At 42.7% G+C, this 16751-nt stretch overlaps 1 protein-coding gene across 1 annotated transcript in view; it reads left to right on the top strand.

The window, feature by feature from the left end:
* The window catches only part of HADH (hydroxyacyl-CoA dehydrogenase), a 31945-nt gene extending 17504 nt beyond the window's left edge, over positions 1-14441 (top strand). Inside the window, exons 5-8 of the mRNA XM_075608468.1 lie at positions 4913-5002; positions 5731-5803; positions 11990-12106; positions 13797-14441. Coding sequence (XP_075464583.1) covers positions 4913-5002; positions 5731-5803; positions 11990-12106; positions 13797-13915 — 399 coding nt within the window. The 3' untranslated portion in view covers positions 13916-14441. The remainder of the gene's footprint in view (positions 1-4912; positions 5003-5730; positions 5804-11989; positions 12107-13796) is intronic.
* The last annotated feature ends 2310 nt before the right edge of the window (positions 14442-16751 follow it).

Genomic DNA, 16751 nt, shown 5'->3' with positions numbered 1-16751 from the left:
ATTTTGGAGATTTACAGGGGGATGGAGTCGACACCCCCCCCCCCACCCCGCCCCATTCCTACATGAAAAAAATGGAAGGCTGACCTAAACCTGCAAATGGACATTGAGGACTGGGAGGATATCTGGGAATTGGCTAACAAAACTTCGATTTGTACCATAACAAAAGAAAATATCTATAAAAACCTATTCCAGTGGTACCTAACCCCGAGCAGACTGAGCCAGATCTTCCCCGGCACACCAGATCTGTGCTGGAGAGGATGTGGTCAAAGGGGACACATGGCCCACATTTGGTGGACATGTCCGGAGATCCAGAAGTTCTGGACCAGAGTTCAGAAACTCCTTTATGAAACCCTAGGACTAGAAATCCCCTTGGACCCTGTGACGTATGTGCTGGGAAAATTACTAGAGGACCTCCCCGCCCAACTATCCAGACTGATCTCCTCTATCCTGACAGCTAGAGGAGCTCAGTTGCAGCAGCTTGGAAACAAATAAAAGCACCCTCCAAAAGAACAGTTGTTAACAGAATAAATACAGTTATGAGCATGGAAAGGCTCACAGCCATGTTAAAGCAGAAGATGCCCCAATTTTACAACATCTGGGAACCATAGCCTGGCGCCCGAGCCCCAGCTCTCCTACAGATCCTGGCCCAAAATTGACCCTCCTCTGGGTGGCTGGGATTGGAGACACCCGAACTATCATCTTCCGTCAGTCTCCCCCCGCCGCTCTTCCCTTGTCTTCCCCTCAACCTACCTTCAAAAACAGAAAAAGGTTTATTGGTTTGACTTGTACTACCTGCAGTCATGTGCCTATGACCTCATTGTAGAATTGGCAATGTTATTACTTTCTGTAATTCTGCTGCAATTCTCCAATAAAGGAAAAAGATTGTTAAAACAAAACAAAAAATACAGTTGGTGAAAATGAGCGTCAATATCTTTGTTGCTTATTGGATGTAGTGATCATAGGATACACAAATCTTAGCAAGTTAGGTTCCTAAAACTAAGTCTAAATTCTTTCAAAACTAAAGCTGTCTCGCATTTTGTATTGTATGTCTTTATTTATATAGCGCCATTAATGTACATAGCGCTTCACAGCAGTAATACATGTGGTAATCCAATAAATAATATAAATAACAGATCATGGGAATAAGTGCTTTAGACATTAAGGAAGAGGAGTCCCTGCTCCGAGGAGCTTACAGTCTAATTGGTAGGTAGGGAGAACGTACAGAGACAGTGGGAGGGAGTTCTGGTAAGTGCATCTGCAGGGGGCTAATCTTTATATCATGTGTCCAGTATTATCCACAGTGCTATTCATTTGCTTGTGTGTCTTAAGGTGGGTATTAAAGGTGGATAGAGAGGGTGCTAGTCGGGTACTGAGGGGAAGGGCATTCCAGAGGTGTGGGGCAGTCAGTGAAAAAGGTTTAAGGCGGGAGAGGGCTTTAGATACAAAGTGGGTAGAAAGAAGACATCCTTGAGAAGAAAGCAAGAGTCGGGATGGTGTATAACGAGAATTTATGGCTGAGATGTAAGGAGGGGCAGACGAGTGTAAAGCTTTAAAAGTGAGGAGGAGAATAGAGTGTGAGATGCGGGATTTGATCGGAAGCCAGGAGAGGGATTTCAGGAGGTGAGACGCAGAGACAGATTTAGGAAAGAGCAGAGCGATTCTGGCAGCAGCATTTAGGATAGATTGTAGGGGAGACAGGTGAGAGGCAGGAAGGCCGGACAGCAGGAGGTTGCAGTAATCAAGACGGGAGAGAATGAGGGCCTGAGTCAGAGTTTTAGCAGTCGAGCAACAGAGGAACGGGCGTATCTTAGTGATATTGCGGAGGAAAAAGCGACAGGTTTTAGAAACGTTTTGAATGTGAGAGGAGAATGTGAGAGAGGAGTCCAGTGTGACCCCTAAGCAGCGTGCTTGGGCTACTGGGTGAATGATCGTACTTCCAACAGTAATGTGGAAGGAGGTAGTAGGGCCAGATTTGGGAGGAAGTATGAGGTGCTCTGTTTTAGCCATGTTGAGTTTAAGCCGACGGAGGGCCATCCAGGATGATATAGCAGAGAGACATTCAGAAACTTTGGTTTGTACAGCAGGTGTAAAGTCAGGTCTTGAAAAGTATATTTGTGTGTCGTCAGCATAGAGGTGATATTTAAACCCAAAAGATGTTATTAGGTCACCTAGAGAGAGTGTGTACAGAGAAAAGTGAAGAGGTCCCAGGACAGAGCCCTGGGGTACCCCCACAGAGAGATCAATAGAGGAGGAGGATGTGTTAGCAGAAGAGACACTGAAAGTACGATGGGAGAGGTAAGAGGAGATCCAGGATAGAGCTTTGTTCCGAATACCAAGAGTATGGAGAATGTGAAGAGGGTGGTCCATGGTGTCAAATGCTGCGGAGAGGTCGAGTAATATGAGCAGAGTGTAATGACCTCTGTCTTTGGCAGTATGGAGGTTGTCGGTTATTTTAGTGAGGGCTGTTTCCGTGGAGTGAGCAGTGCGGAAGCCAGATTGTAGAGGATCTAGGAGAGAATAGTTGTTGAGAAAATGAAGCAAGCGAGAGAATACAAGACGTTCAAGGAGTTTAGAGGCATGAGGGAGACAGATCGATAGTTGGACGGACAGGTAGGGTCAAGTAATGGTATAACTGTTGCATGTTTGAAGGAGGAGGGGAAAGTACCAGAATAGAGGGAGGAGTTAATGTGTGTGAGTGTAGGGATTATAGTAGGACCAAGAGGTTTTAGGAGATGGGAGGGAATGGGGTCAAGAGGGCAAGTGGTAGAGGGAGAAGAGGCGATCAACAGCGACACATCCTCCTCTGAGACAGTGGAAAAAAGAGTCAAGGAAGGCAGGAGGATAGTTAGGAAGAGGTGTAGGATGGGAGGAAGAAACAGACGGGATGTTCTGACATATGGATTCCACCTTTTCCTTAAAATCGTCAGCAAAGTCCTGAGCGGAGATGGAGGAAAGAGAGGCAGCTGAGGGCGGTTTGAGTAGAGTGTCAAAGGCAGTCGGCGTGGGTTAGACTTGTGTGTGTTGATTAGTTAAGAAAAGTAGGCTTGTTTAGCTTGCGAGAGGGTAGAGTTGAGACAGGATAGCATAAATTTGTAGTGAAGGAAGTCTGCGAGAGTATGAGATTTCCTCCAGAGGCGTTCAGAGGAACGAGTGGAGGAATGTAGCATGCGCGTGTGGGAATTTAGCCGGGTTCTTAGGTTAGAAGGGCAAGGACGGCAAAGAGAAAGCGGGGCATGTAGATCAAGAGAGGAGGATAAGGCAGAGTTCCTGACCAGGTTGTCAGGGTCTGTAGCAGAGCTGGGAGAGGAGAGGGAGGAGCGTAAAGTGGACTCAAAGTCAGGTAGGTGAATAGAGCGAATAGAGAGAAAGCGGGAAGCCCAAGGGAGAGAGGGGTCATCAATGTGGCAATTGAAGTCCCCAAGGAGAAGAACAGGGGAGTCTGAGGAGAGAAAGAAAGAGCCAGGATTCAAAGTGAGAGAGAAAGGCAGAAGGGGAATGAGTAGAGGAAGGTGGGCGATAGATGACTGCCACGTGGACAGGGAGAGAAGAGAAGATCTGGACAGTGTGAGCCTCAAAGGAGGGAAAAGCTAGAGAGGGAGGAATAGGAAGGGTTCGGTAACGGCAGAGAGAGGAGAGCAGGAGCCCTACACCTCCACCCCTGCCATCAGGGCGCAGAGTGTGGGAGAAAGAAAGGCCACCATAAGAGAGGGCAGCTTCCAGAGCAGAGTCAGACTGAGTGAGCCAGGTCTCAGTTATAGCTAATAGGAGCAGAGAGTGAGAGAAAGAAGTCATGCACAGCGAGGAACTTGTTAGAAAGGGAGCGAGCATTCCAAAGGGCACAGGAGAAAGGGAGAGAGGAGGGAGGGTGGCAGGGGATGGGTATGAGGTTGGAGGGGTTGACACCAGAAGGAGTAGAGGTTGCATTTGGCAGACTAGGACGAGAGCATGTAGGAATAAGGCAGGGACCAGGATTGGGAGGTATATCCCCAGAAGCAAGGAGGAGAAGCATGGATAGAAAGAGAATGTGTGAGGATTTGTAAGGGTGTGATTTAGTGCAGGCAATATAGCTATGCAGTGTCAGAGGGCGCAGGTAAGAAAGGAGTTCATGTGAACTCAGAAGTGGTGAAGAAAGGAGAGATGGAGATATATGAATAGAGTTAGAGACTTAATGAGCCTGGTAGAAGGAAGTGTATAATTTGAGAAGTGAGGCCACAGCAAAAATAAATGGTAAAGGCAGCATCACAGAAATAGTAAAGTTCTGGGAAGTGCAGTTTCGGATCGATTAATATCCTCCTTTCCAGCGTTGTTCAAATACAGGAATCAGGGTCAATAGGTGTTGTCCACTTCTTCACTTCTTTTGAACTTCCTTTTAAACTTGTTGTCCAGTCCTGCCACTTACAATGTGCCACTTGGACATGTGCTGCAGGCAGAATAAGCTGTTCTGTAACTGTTACATACACCTATAATATATATTATCTCCAACTGTGCATGCTATGTATTGTATATAATGTATAACCCTGCTAACTTAGGTAACTATTTGTCATCATAACTCTATGCCCAGGACATACTTGAAAATGAGAGGTAACTCTCAATGTATTACTTCCTGGTAAAACATTTTTTATAAATAAATAAAACATGCAAGTCTCAAGTACTTAAGCTAGAACACTCCAATTTGTAAAAGTGCTTTCTGCATGTGATGTTAATTCTGTTGAATCTGTTATAACACCATATATGATTAACATGATTGAGAGCAGTTCATTCTTCCTTGTTTTTTTTAATTTTTTTTATTAAGCATTGCACATCATTAGAATATTGCCATTCGAGATTGTTATTGGGATCCCCATATGAAATGAAGAGATCCAGTAGTTTAAATCCGTGTGAACAGATACCTTACTGAAATGCTCCTTTGCAGGTTATTAAAACACCAATGACCAGCCAAACAACATTTGATTCTCTCACGGATTTCAGCAAAGCACTTGGCAAGAACCCAGTGGCATGCAAGGTAAAGCGCATTAACATGTTTGACAAAAATGAATGATACACAGGTTTTCCAGTGGTAGGTACAGTAGATGTGGTGATCGGATTTTGGATTTACTGACCAACACACTCATTCGACATGACCTATGGAAACTTTTAACATTTTAGCTTTCAGCCTCAGCCAAAATATCAGACTTCATTTTGGTTGGAAGCGTATGTATAGGAGCTACACAATCTAATGACAAAATGAGATACTTATTTGTTTCTTAATTCAGGCAGAAGACCACATTTATTAATTTTTCTTCCCAAGGATTACACTGATCCTGTGTGATGTACACTGATGTGATGTATTGAGATTCATATGTAATCACTGGTGTGTGTTTTTTTGTTTTTTTTATAATTTTTTTTTTTTTTGTTTTTAAACCGTACAAACCTGTTCTCCTCCTTCCTGTTGCCTGGTGAAAAGTAGGGGTGTCAATTGACTGCTTTGTTCTAAAACTGGCAGACGCTAGAAGGATTAGTAAGAAATTATAAATAGGAAAAATGGGTACCTTACTAATTTTTAACACTTCACTTTATAGGTATTCTGGGATACACATATATATTTTAACCTCTACACTCTTAAACATTGCAGTCTGGTTAAAAGCTGGGTTGAGGTATTAATGAAAGATCATATGGTATCAAGGTGCTATGAATATATTGCTAAAGATGCATAGTCCCATGAAGGAAATAATATATGTATTGTTTCCATAGGACACCCCTGGGTTTGTTGTGAATCGCCTGCTTGTGCCCTACTTGATGGAAGCGGTCAGACTTTATGAGCGAGGTACGTAGGGGCATTCTGCACAAGTGGATCCTTAACTTACGTTTAAAACGTTTCTACCGCCAAAGGCACCTTCTACACATTGTGCTGCAATGTAATAACAAAGGTGCAGTGACCTTTTTAAAAGACCGAGAAGGGTAGAACATAGGCAAGCCGTGGACGGCAGAGAGCTAAGCTCCTCCCCCCCCGCCCGAACCTTCCGGTGAGAGAGCGTAGACAGGAGCAGGCAAAACGGCTACCCAAGAGGCTGTAAAACACCCCCCCCCCCCTCCCCAAATCATCCACAATCCCTGGGGGCCCCCCGGTCTGGCCAGGAAGGGGACAAACACTGCCAAACAGCCCCATCTCACAAATGCTGTAAACAAGCTGCCATGCAACTGGCAGGTCATCAGCCCCTCAAAAGAGTAGCCGTGCCCTCCCCGTGTTGCCATGCAACCTGTTGCCACAAAACAAGGGGCCCAATACACAATAACCAATCAAACTTAACTCTACTGTAGACTGTTTTGGGATCGTGTAATAATAGACTGGCATAAAGTGACTCGTTTAAAGTACTGCATTGTGAAATTTACTTTTACAAAACTCTTGCTTGGAGACAGATTCTCACCAGTTAATTGTTCGGTATGATATTCCTAGTAGATGGAAAACTTATTTCTATTAATTACAAAAACAATCCTCCAGAAATTGAGAAATTGTGTGTTTTTAGATATGGAATGGTACTTTGTTAAAAACAAAGCTCACAAAAGAGTTTAATAATAATAATAATATTATTATTACCATCCCGGTCTCCAACATCTCATTGTGCACTTTTTAAGTAATTTACATGTGTGCACGCACACTGCTCCATAGGGATTTTAAATCAATTTTCCTAATCTCTGAGCAAGCCTTCTTACCATTGGCTTTGTTCATCAATATGTCAGAATACGGGATCTTAATCATACTTCAGTAGTAGTAGTAGTAGTAGAAAATGTATGACTGAAGATAAAAGCTACTTTAAATAAAAAGGTTTCAAGAACTATATAGATCTGACACAAAATCGTACAGTATGTCACTCAAAACCATGTATGTATGGGGTGAACCAGGAGGTCCCTGGAGATAAATTGCAGTAGTCTGAGCTCTGGGGGGATCCCCTGGTTTAGGTGAAGTTAAAAAAAACAAACACTTTATTTGGAAGGAAATTGCTGCATTGTGTTTGAGCTACCACTGGTGATCTAGGGACTTAAATTGTTTTGCAGCCTTCTCAAGAAGTTTAGCACCATCTATTGGGCATGTCGGTGATTTTACTCCTCAATACTCTACTCAAATTAACAGCAAAAAGACAGCTAGAAGAAAAGAGCCAACATAAAGCAGGCAGCTCAAACTGTAAGAAAGCAGGTCATTAGAAGATTATCTTTAATCGAACATTAAAAATCCACTCATGTAGCCGTTGCATGATGTTTGACAGATTTGAATGCAGATACATCTTGTATTTTGTTTAACTTGTTCCCAGGGCCGCCGACATGGGGGGGACAGCTGGGACTCCTGTCACGGGCCCGGTGAGTTAGGGTGCCCCGGGCCTGGCCAGCGAGTCAGTAAAAGAAACACAAATGTTTAGTTTAGCCGTAGAACCAATCAGGGACTTCCTTGTTGGAGACTAGCTAATATGTTTGAATCGTCCCGACTGGACAGCTGCTTATTTCTACCCTGTCCCACTAACCCAGGGCCCAGCACCGTCCAGTACTCTCTCCAGTCTCCCACCCCCCGGCAAAACATCAACAGCCCTCTCCAGCACCCATAACATTTCTTCCTCCCTCCACCCTCTCCAGCCCATAACATCACACTTCTCTGGCCAATAATAAATCAACCCCCTTGCCTATTTGAGCAGAATCCACGGACCTTCATAGGGCCCCTCCATGGGCTGTTGCAGCCGTCTCAAATCCCCTCCCAGGTCCCTTGCATGTTCCTGCTTCCTCCTCCAGCACTCCACACCAAGGTAAACTCCCCTCAGCCAATACCTCTTTTCCCCTTAGCCCGTACCTTCGTGTGTCTCCCCCCCCCTACTTTTCTCTCCTCTCCCCATACCATCCTTAACTCTTTTACCCCCCCCCCCCTTACCTCCCACACACTTAAGGGAGTAGATGAGAGGGGTATATGAGGGGGAGGAGGGAGAAAAACATAGTGCAGTGTTTGGGGTTCTGTGTGTGTCTCCAGAATTTCAAAATGGAATTCTGGGGTTCCCTAACCAAAAAAAAAACCTTCAAAACCACTGATATAGGGGATGGGGGAGAGAAAGAGAGGGGAGGCTCACAAGTCTGCTGATACGGGGGGGGGGGGGGAGAGAGAAGAGAGAGGCCTGGTACAAACTTTAGTCCTGAGGCAAAAGAGCGGTCGGCTGACCTGCTTGTTCCCATCAAATATGCTCTTCATATAAAAGGATTATATCTATGGGATTACTTATTTAAAAAAAAAACTATTTTGTTTTTCTATTCATCACTTACTAGTAATTTATAATTAGTGCACAGATTGCCCTAGTGTAGACAAGGTATATTACTTTAATAGTGAAAACAAAAAAATGTCTTGCCGACTTATTTTAAAGCCAAAGTCCAAGCTGCTGTTTTTTGGTATATTTTAATTTTTTTCCCTTTAATATGTAGCGATACAATCCACACAATAAGTAATTGGCTAAGTTGCTGATCGATTGGTGAACATTTGGCTCGGGGGTTCACTAAATGGCTGCAGATGAGTATTCTGCAGTCTGAAATGCATTTGCATATTAATATGACAAAGTTCTGTGGGGAAGATCATGTGACAATTGAGCTCTGCACTGCTAGAGAGAGGGTAGGGCTCAAAAAGAGGTGTGCCAAATCCTGTTTCAGAAGCGGAAGGGGATGTGACTTTGTTAATGGTTGCTAAAGAAACAAAAAAGGCGTGTTACATTATAATAAAAAAATTAATTCAGAGTTATTTTTTTGTAAAATGCTGCAGATATTTTCTTAGTACAGAACTAATTTATTAAAAAACACATGTAGGATATTGCTTGGTCTGCAGCTTTAATGCATTCATAGCACTGTTTAGTAACTTTGCATCTGTCACTGATCTAAATGTATGCAAATGTGATTTATGATATATTGGTTATGTGAAGGAGACTTATGGGGTCCAAAAGCGTGACGGCAATATATTTGGTAACGCATTACTTTGTTGGTCTATTGAAAGGATATAACATCCTTTTGTGCAAGAGACGTTCTACAGTACATGCACATAAAGGGGATTTTTCAGGTAGTGTGAGTGGAAAAGTTAAAATTGTGCTCTTCTTGAAAAATAAGATGTGGGTAACCGGTGCATCAAAAAATTCAAGTCCCAATACTAGATGATAAATTCTTCCGTTGAGGACACTCCAATATAACAGTGAGCAGCAATAAAACACCCTAATAGGGCTAAGGGACTAGTAGACTACTAGGAGTTTAAAAATACATCTCATGGAACATCTTAGACTCATCAAAAATAAGGGTCTGAACCATCCATTCCCACTACACAGTTCCCGCTGCCACAGGGGGGATATTAGATTTATTAGGGCATCTGGTATTGAATTTGTGCCACCCCATGTGAGAGGGGGCGACCGGATCAGGAGACTTGACCAGAGGGAGGCCTATTGGATCTTTACCTTGAGAACTAGGGCCCCATTCGGTCTCAATACTGACTGGGACCGTACTCCTTTTTTGTGATCCTTGGACCTCCCTCTGGTCTCCTGTTCTCCTCTGGCATATATGCCCCCTATACCTTTCATACCTTCAGTATTTACTAGCATATACCCTTATATTGTTATGTTTTTTATAATTTATATCTTTAACATTAAAATATATATTTTTTATTTAATACTTGTATTATATAGGGATTTTGTTTGGTTTAGATGCTGTTCTGGAAAATCTTTTCTTATTTATGCCTGGTTTAAGTTTATTTAAATTTATTTAGTTTTTTATGACCCAATTTGTTGCTTTTTCTTTTCTTTTCCTTTTTTAAGGTTCTTTTGTAAAGTGATTTAGGACAAATTATCTTGCTGATGAGCTTCTTAATCATACTACTATGCCTTATTTATGACATTGTCTTATGGTGTTACCAATGGTATCGCTTGTTTCTATAGTGCATCTTTCCTCAATACAAAATTCTGTGTCTTCATGTGCCATACTAATGTCTTGTTCATTTTACCCCTCTCCTAAAGACAATTTCTTATACATTTTTATATTGTTTGAGGAGGGTGACTTGGTGTTCTGTTTTGCTTTATTATCTTAATGGGGCAATTGGTTACAGTTATGTGATTAGATGAAAACTAAGGATAAGGGGTTACTTATTTATTTATCTGTCTCCTTGTATACCTTAACACGATGTGGAAGTGAATGGGAGTCGGTGACTGGGAGTTTAGGCAGCGACTGGGAGGGGTGTGCGGGCGGGCAGGCAGGGACTGGGGTGGGTGTGAGGGGGGCAGACAGTAACTGGGGTAGGTGGGGGGGTGGGCAGGTAGTGACAGGTGGCAGGCAGTGACTGGGGTGGCTGGGGGGGGGTGGGTACGCGGGAAGGAGCCAGCATCACAATCTCCCCCTGGTGCCCTGATCCCGAGGAGGCATACCCCCCAGCTCGCCCATATATCCCTCTCTCCCCCTGCGGTTCCTCACCTCGCACCCGTTCGCGCTCCTCCTCGGGCTGCCCCCGGGTCTCTCCTCCCACCTGGCCTCCGCCGGCTACCGGGCTGATACAGAGGAGCTAGGCCGCGGCCCAACCTCCCCCCTCCGGGTACCGGCTGCACTCCACATCCACGTCGGCGGTGTCCGGCCCCCCCGGCGAGGCAGAGCGGTACGCGCACGCATCTGGAGAAGGGAGAGCGCCGGGGAGCGGGCTCAAAGGCGTGGTGTGTGCGAATGTGGGAAGGGCGTGTGCGGAGGGGTGATAGAGGGGGGGGCCTGGGGTCAAGGCCGGAGGGGTTAGAGGGGGGAGTGTTGTACTTACTTTGTTCTGTGTCGTGGTCAGCCTCAACCACTCACCCCTGGAGACGCTGTCAGTGTGGTGTGTGTTACGAATGGAATCCGCAGGGTAGGCTCACACAGTATGAGGAAGCTCAGGGGGGTTAGAGTCTGAAGCTGTATGAGTGTGGTGTGTGAGTGGAACAGTGGGTTAAAGCACACCGGCCAATGAGAGCCGTGAGGGGGCGGGACACACTGGGGTGGGCGAGACACACCGGCCAATGAGAGCTGTGGGAGGGCGGGCAGACCGACGGACCAATCAAATGGTCTCCAGACACTCACACACAAGATTTTGAGAAATATATAGATATAGATGTTATAAATTTATATATTGATATATTTCTTTATATGGAAATATCTTTTTAATGATTTGGGGGCTTGTTTAGCTAATATAGTGACATCATTGCTCTTGATTTTCACATTGTCTTTGTTTTGTTCTTTGTGTGTTACATAAAGTTTTGTTGCTCAAGGCTTTTTTTAACCAGTAACCAATCGGATGCTCCGCTTCCATACCCATAGTAGTCCCCTGACTTGTTCTTGGGGAAACAATAAAGTTTAATTGATATTCAGTTTCTTGGTCCTATCAGGACCGGGTTACGAAGGGAGAGCGTTCTGATTGGTTAACGAGCGGCGACGTCATGGATTTGGCGCGAACAGCGCTTGTATTTATGTGTTTGTCTGTTTAGTTTAGAATACACCTTGATTAAGGGCGCACAGCCCGAAACGCGTAGGTGTCCGTTTTCTGTCATCCAGGGTTTGTTTGATCCCCTTATTTAATAAATGGAATTCTTTTTGCCACCATGAGCCTCCTCCATTCTTTTTAGGCAGTGCACTGCCTTTGTTCACCCATCTTCTTGAAAAATAGACAAATGATTCCCATTGTTCAGTAAACCCAAAACTGTTCCTTTACATTCCACACTATCTGTCTTCACGGTGATGGAAACGTTACCCCCCCCCCCCCCCCCTGTTAATATTCATTTTTCCCTTCGCACATAGACGGCTACATGTTTTTTATGACAAAAGTATGTGCTACAGTAATAAAGTGTGTGTGTGTGTTTCACTTGAATTGCTATTTAAAGAAATGATTGTGTGGTGTCTGCAGCAGTAATGAACACGAGACAGACATAGAATCTCTGGTCTTGGATGTTCCTGATTGTGCCACCTCTTCAGAGGATTAACGGAATCATTGCATATTATTTAGGGCATGCATCAAAGGAAGACATTGATGTTGCAATGAAGTTGGGAGCTGGTTACCCTATGGGTCCTTTTGAACTTCTGGACTACGTTGGACTCGATACAAGTAAATACATCATTGATGGTATGCAACAAAAAAATACAAAACTTTTTTTTTCTTTCCTGTCTCGTGATTTTGAATCACAATTGATGTTTACGTATTCCTGGCTTTCCCTTACTATATCAGGCTTGATAGTTCTTAATTGGTATCACTGCACTATACACTTACTCCACCATCATGCTATTTTGTATTTGTTGTACAAACAAAATTCTATTTGAAGGAAACTGCAGCCATGCGTTAAGGTCTCAGGTGTATTATTATTTTACAGTAATTACACAACCATCCTCTAAAGGTAGATATTAAAGATGTAGCATTTTAGTATAAATGACATGCTATATAGGCCTTGCTATTTTTATTATTTTCACATTTCAGCAGTCTGCAGGAGACTGGAGTGTTAAGTGTCTTGTATCTTTCTGGTTAAAGTACGCTTTGTAATCAGTAACTATGTACAATGTGGGGAGAAGGCAGGAATACTTGGGTCACCTTGTTTGTGTCCCTTTCAATAACTTTATTGGAAGGTGTCGGCTCCAAGTTTGTGCTCATTAATGTAATGTGCCCTCCTTTCTCTGGTTTGGTCAATAGATACATATAAAGTTTTTCAGAGAACTATTCCATATTTACAGCAGACTAAAATATTGTAGGTGTCATTTACCATTTAAATCATTGCACACATCTTCTTTCTATGGTAAGCAATGTGTTAAAACAATACTTATGCAGCTGCTGCTACCTTTTCATGTAGACTTTGTGTGCGTTCTAGAATTTCTATACCTAAAAGGTGGTGCTCATTTTATTAGACACCTGGTTTAATATGGCACTTGATTATCAGCATAAGCTTTAACCACAAATGCTACTCCAAGTTTGAACTCCGAATCCCTTATAGCGGAAGGCTTTCCATTTTATGGAAATTGAAAGATGCTGCCAAGAAAAAAGCTCTTTATGAAAAATCCTATGGGGAAATGGCAGAGGGTTAACCATGGCATTACATTGCAGGGTTAGTAATTTGCCCCTAATGCATGTCCAATCACATGCCAGCAGTTTGTGTTGCCCTGTGTTTGCGGAGCTGTGCAGAATTTTTATGCATAGACATCACTTGCTATGCAGGATTTGTTACAGCAAGCTCCCCTTCACCAAAGCGTCACTTGAATAAAGTATAGTGAGAAATGCAATCACATTCTGTGACTGTGTACCAGTGGCTACTTTCTATTACATGCTGCATTGGAAGTGCAGTACCAGCCCAGGTAATCTTAACACTAGGTTCAAGATTATCTTGTTTGCATATTGACTATGCCACGTAGTCATCATATTGGGATCCGTTACCCAGTAAATATTACCCCTTTTGTGTCACATGAACAGATGTAAACAAAACTATGCAGTTTACTTTGGTTCTGAGTTGTGGCGTGGCCATATGCAGACCCAGAGAAAATTGTCTGGAAGTATAATCTCCCTGCAGTACTACAACCAGTTTTCAGTCACCATTGATAAATTGACTTTTTAGAGCATTTTATTCAAGTCTCCATCCGCAATAGGTATTTCACCTATAATCCCCAGCTAATACACTTGGAAGGCGTTAATTGAGCCTGTATTATGCTGCCATGTCAAGCATGAGGATAAAGGCTATACTGTAGCTGCTGTATTTTGACTAGAATGTCTGATGCTAGTGATTTTTATAAACGTCTAGTTTTTTCATTCATTTAATTTTCTTGTCTTTCCACAGGGTGGCACCAAATGGAACCGGACAACCCCCTGTTTTCTCCCAGTGAGTTATTAAATAAGCTGGTGGAGGAGAAAAAGCTTGGCAAGAAGACAGGAGAAGGATTTTATAAATACAGATAAATCGATCAATCTTTGACACAGCTCATGACCTGTTTCTAGAACCCATATCTTTGTAGATTCCATTCTCTGCTGGCTGTGAGATGACTATACAGGGGCAGTTCTGTTTAGCTAATTAACATGAAATCTTCACATTGCAGTAGCTGTTTGCTCTGTCTACTGTAGCTGGCCATTATAATCAGTTTTCAGTATTATGACAGTTTACACACTAGTGCCTTGGGGCAGGGATTATCCTTTCTGGTTCAAAATCCTTTTGTATAGCTGCCTATAAAAAAAAGGGGGAGGGGGGGAACTGATGTTATAATAACTAAACAAATTTTTGAAGCAAATAAAAAAAAAAAAAACATTTCTAAACTTGTAACTGTTATTTGTAACTGGATACCCTATTGGAAAAAAAAAATGCAGTTTAGTGTCTGAGCACAGTGGTTGTAATATGCATGTACTTTGATACATTGTAGTCCATCAGTTAATAATCATGTGAAATTTAAAGCACACGTTCCCAGTTAAATAAACCGTACCATTAATGTTACACTTTTTTTTTTTTTTTTTTTTACCCCAGTTTTTTTTTTGTGTAGATAGATATTCTTGATACAGTTTAAGTATTGAGGGAAGAGTTTCTGGGTGTTTTCATTACCCTTTTGATCTGTGTTGGTGATGAATACTTTCCTGTAGACATCACTGTAACAACTCCCCTGCAGCAAGGAGTCCCCAAATCCTATGTGTATGGCTTTTGTATTCGCAGAGCAAAATGTCTTTGATCATTGCATAATGCCAGTATATATTGCTGGTCTGGTGTTGTCCCCGTCCTCTAAAATTCATCTAAAGGGATGGATAGTCCATATGAAGCTTTGGGTGGTAATTCACTATAGTAAAGACGAAACCAATGCAAAAACAGCAATATTAATCAAACAAAAGGAGTTGCAGCTGGTGGTTGTCGACCGAATCACGGAACAAAATCGCGGCCAATTCTCCAAATACCCCGCGAGATGGTCCGCAGCAGATTTAATGACCCATTGGATTAACACAGCGGGGGTCCCTGCGTTTGAATAGGACTCGCGCGGTGTGAATCCTTCCGGTCTTCTGTAAGAGACGTGCAGTCCGATGAGACTGAATCAGACACTCTCCCTGTGCACCTCTAACAGGCGATCGTGGTGCCCATTGAAAAAGTATCAAGGTGGTCTATCTACTGTACGTAGAAGTTATTTCACAGTTGCAGGAACATGACAAGGCATAGCTTATAAATATGGCCACCCCGCAGGAAGTATTTTACTTCAATATGACTCCAATCTTACAGCCATTTTCAAGGCAAAACGTGAGGGTATGATGAAAAAGGACGAGTAAATGCCATTTTTTAAAGAGATTTTTTTTTATAAATGTGTATAATGTAAGGACGAGGGAGTGCCTAAAATGGGAAATTCTCAATTGTGTGTCTCGGCCCAGTTCCACCACAGAGCATGTTATTGATCTTCTGTGCTGGGGGCGGAGAATGTTAAGCTTGGAGGAGATTTTAAACTAGGATGGATGGGAATGAAACAGATGAGCTAAATAGAATAGATGAGGAAACAAGGTGGTATGGGGGCAAGTGCGAGTTTGATAAGCAGTGAGACACACACAGTACATACAGATAATACTAGAAAACTTCTAAAGACTAAACCAAGTTGACGCAGAAATCAAGGAGCAGATAAGATAATAGGCTGGAAAAAAAACTTAAATGCATGCTTGCTAATGCAAGATGCCTGACAGATAAAATGGGGGAGCTTGAATTAATAGCTGCAAGGGAGCAGTATGATACCATAGGCATTACTGAAACATGCTGGGATGAAACTCTGCACTGGGCAGTTAATTTAAAGGGTCATTCCCTTTTTCGGAAGGATCGTGCAAATAGAAGAGGAGGTGGAGTATGTTTATATGTTAAACCGGATCTAAGACCTATTATAAGGGAATGATGAAAATGTAGAGACCTTGTGGATACAAATTAGCAATGGAGGTAAAAGTATAAAGAAAATATTTGTAGGGATATGCTATAAACCACCAAATATCTGAGATTGAGGTAGCTAAAACACTTTTGCAAATGGTTAAGGCATCTAAACGAGGTCATGTTTTGCATAATGGGGGATTTTAATTATCCAGACACAGGCTGTGCTTATAGTGCCATCGACGCGATGCATTGAATCGACAAATGCATTGACTCCGTCGCATGCGCTTAAAGTAGGCACGACAGAGGGACCTAAATATCTTTAGTCAGTAGAATGTGATTTTTACAGCGACGGTCTTGCCATGTGACAGGCTATAAACCAATCAGATAGCTTCTGATGGTTGTGTGTGTGTGTATATGTATATATGTATATATGTATATATACATACACACTATATTAACAACTTTATAATAGTAAATTCTCCTGTAATTTTAAAGTAAAGTAAATTCAGCATACAAACAAATTACAACTCCTCTCCATTTCAGCCCTTCCTCCTTGCTCTTGTCTCCGCCCCTCTGCCTTCCCCTTGCCTGACGTCACTCCCCTTGTAGCAAGAGACATCTCCAAAACTCAAATTACAACTTTCGCAAGGGCTACGGAGAAGGGTCACATCATCCGTAGCCGGCACTGTAAGCGCAGCCATTGACTGGGGCAATGAGATTAGCATTACCACAAAAGCAAATAGGTTTTTGGGGGTGTTTAAAGACGACTATATGACCCAAATTATTGAGGAACCAACCAGGAGAGGGGCAATACTGGATTTGGTCATATCAAACAATGTAGAAGTAATAACAAATATTCAAGTCCTGGAACATTTGGGTAGCAGTGATCATAACATGGTCTAATCTACAAGTAATACATTT

Source organism: Ascaphus truei, chromosome 1, assembly GCF_040206685.1.
Source record: "Ascaphus truei isolate aAscTru1 chromosome 1, aAscTru1.hap1, whole genome shotgun sequence".
In the NCBI taxonomy this organism is placed as follows: Eukaryota; Metazoa; Chordata; class Amphibia; order Anura; family Ascaphidae; genus Ascaphus; species Ascaphus truei.
Note: the sequence above shows the minus strand (reverse complement) of the source record. Positions and strands in the feature narration are given on the sequence as shown.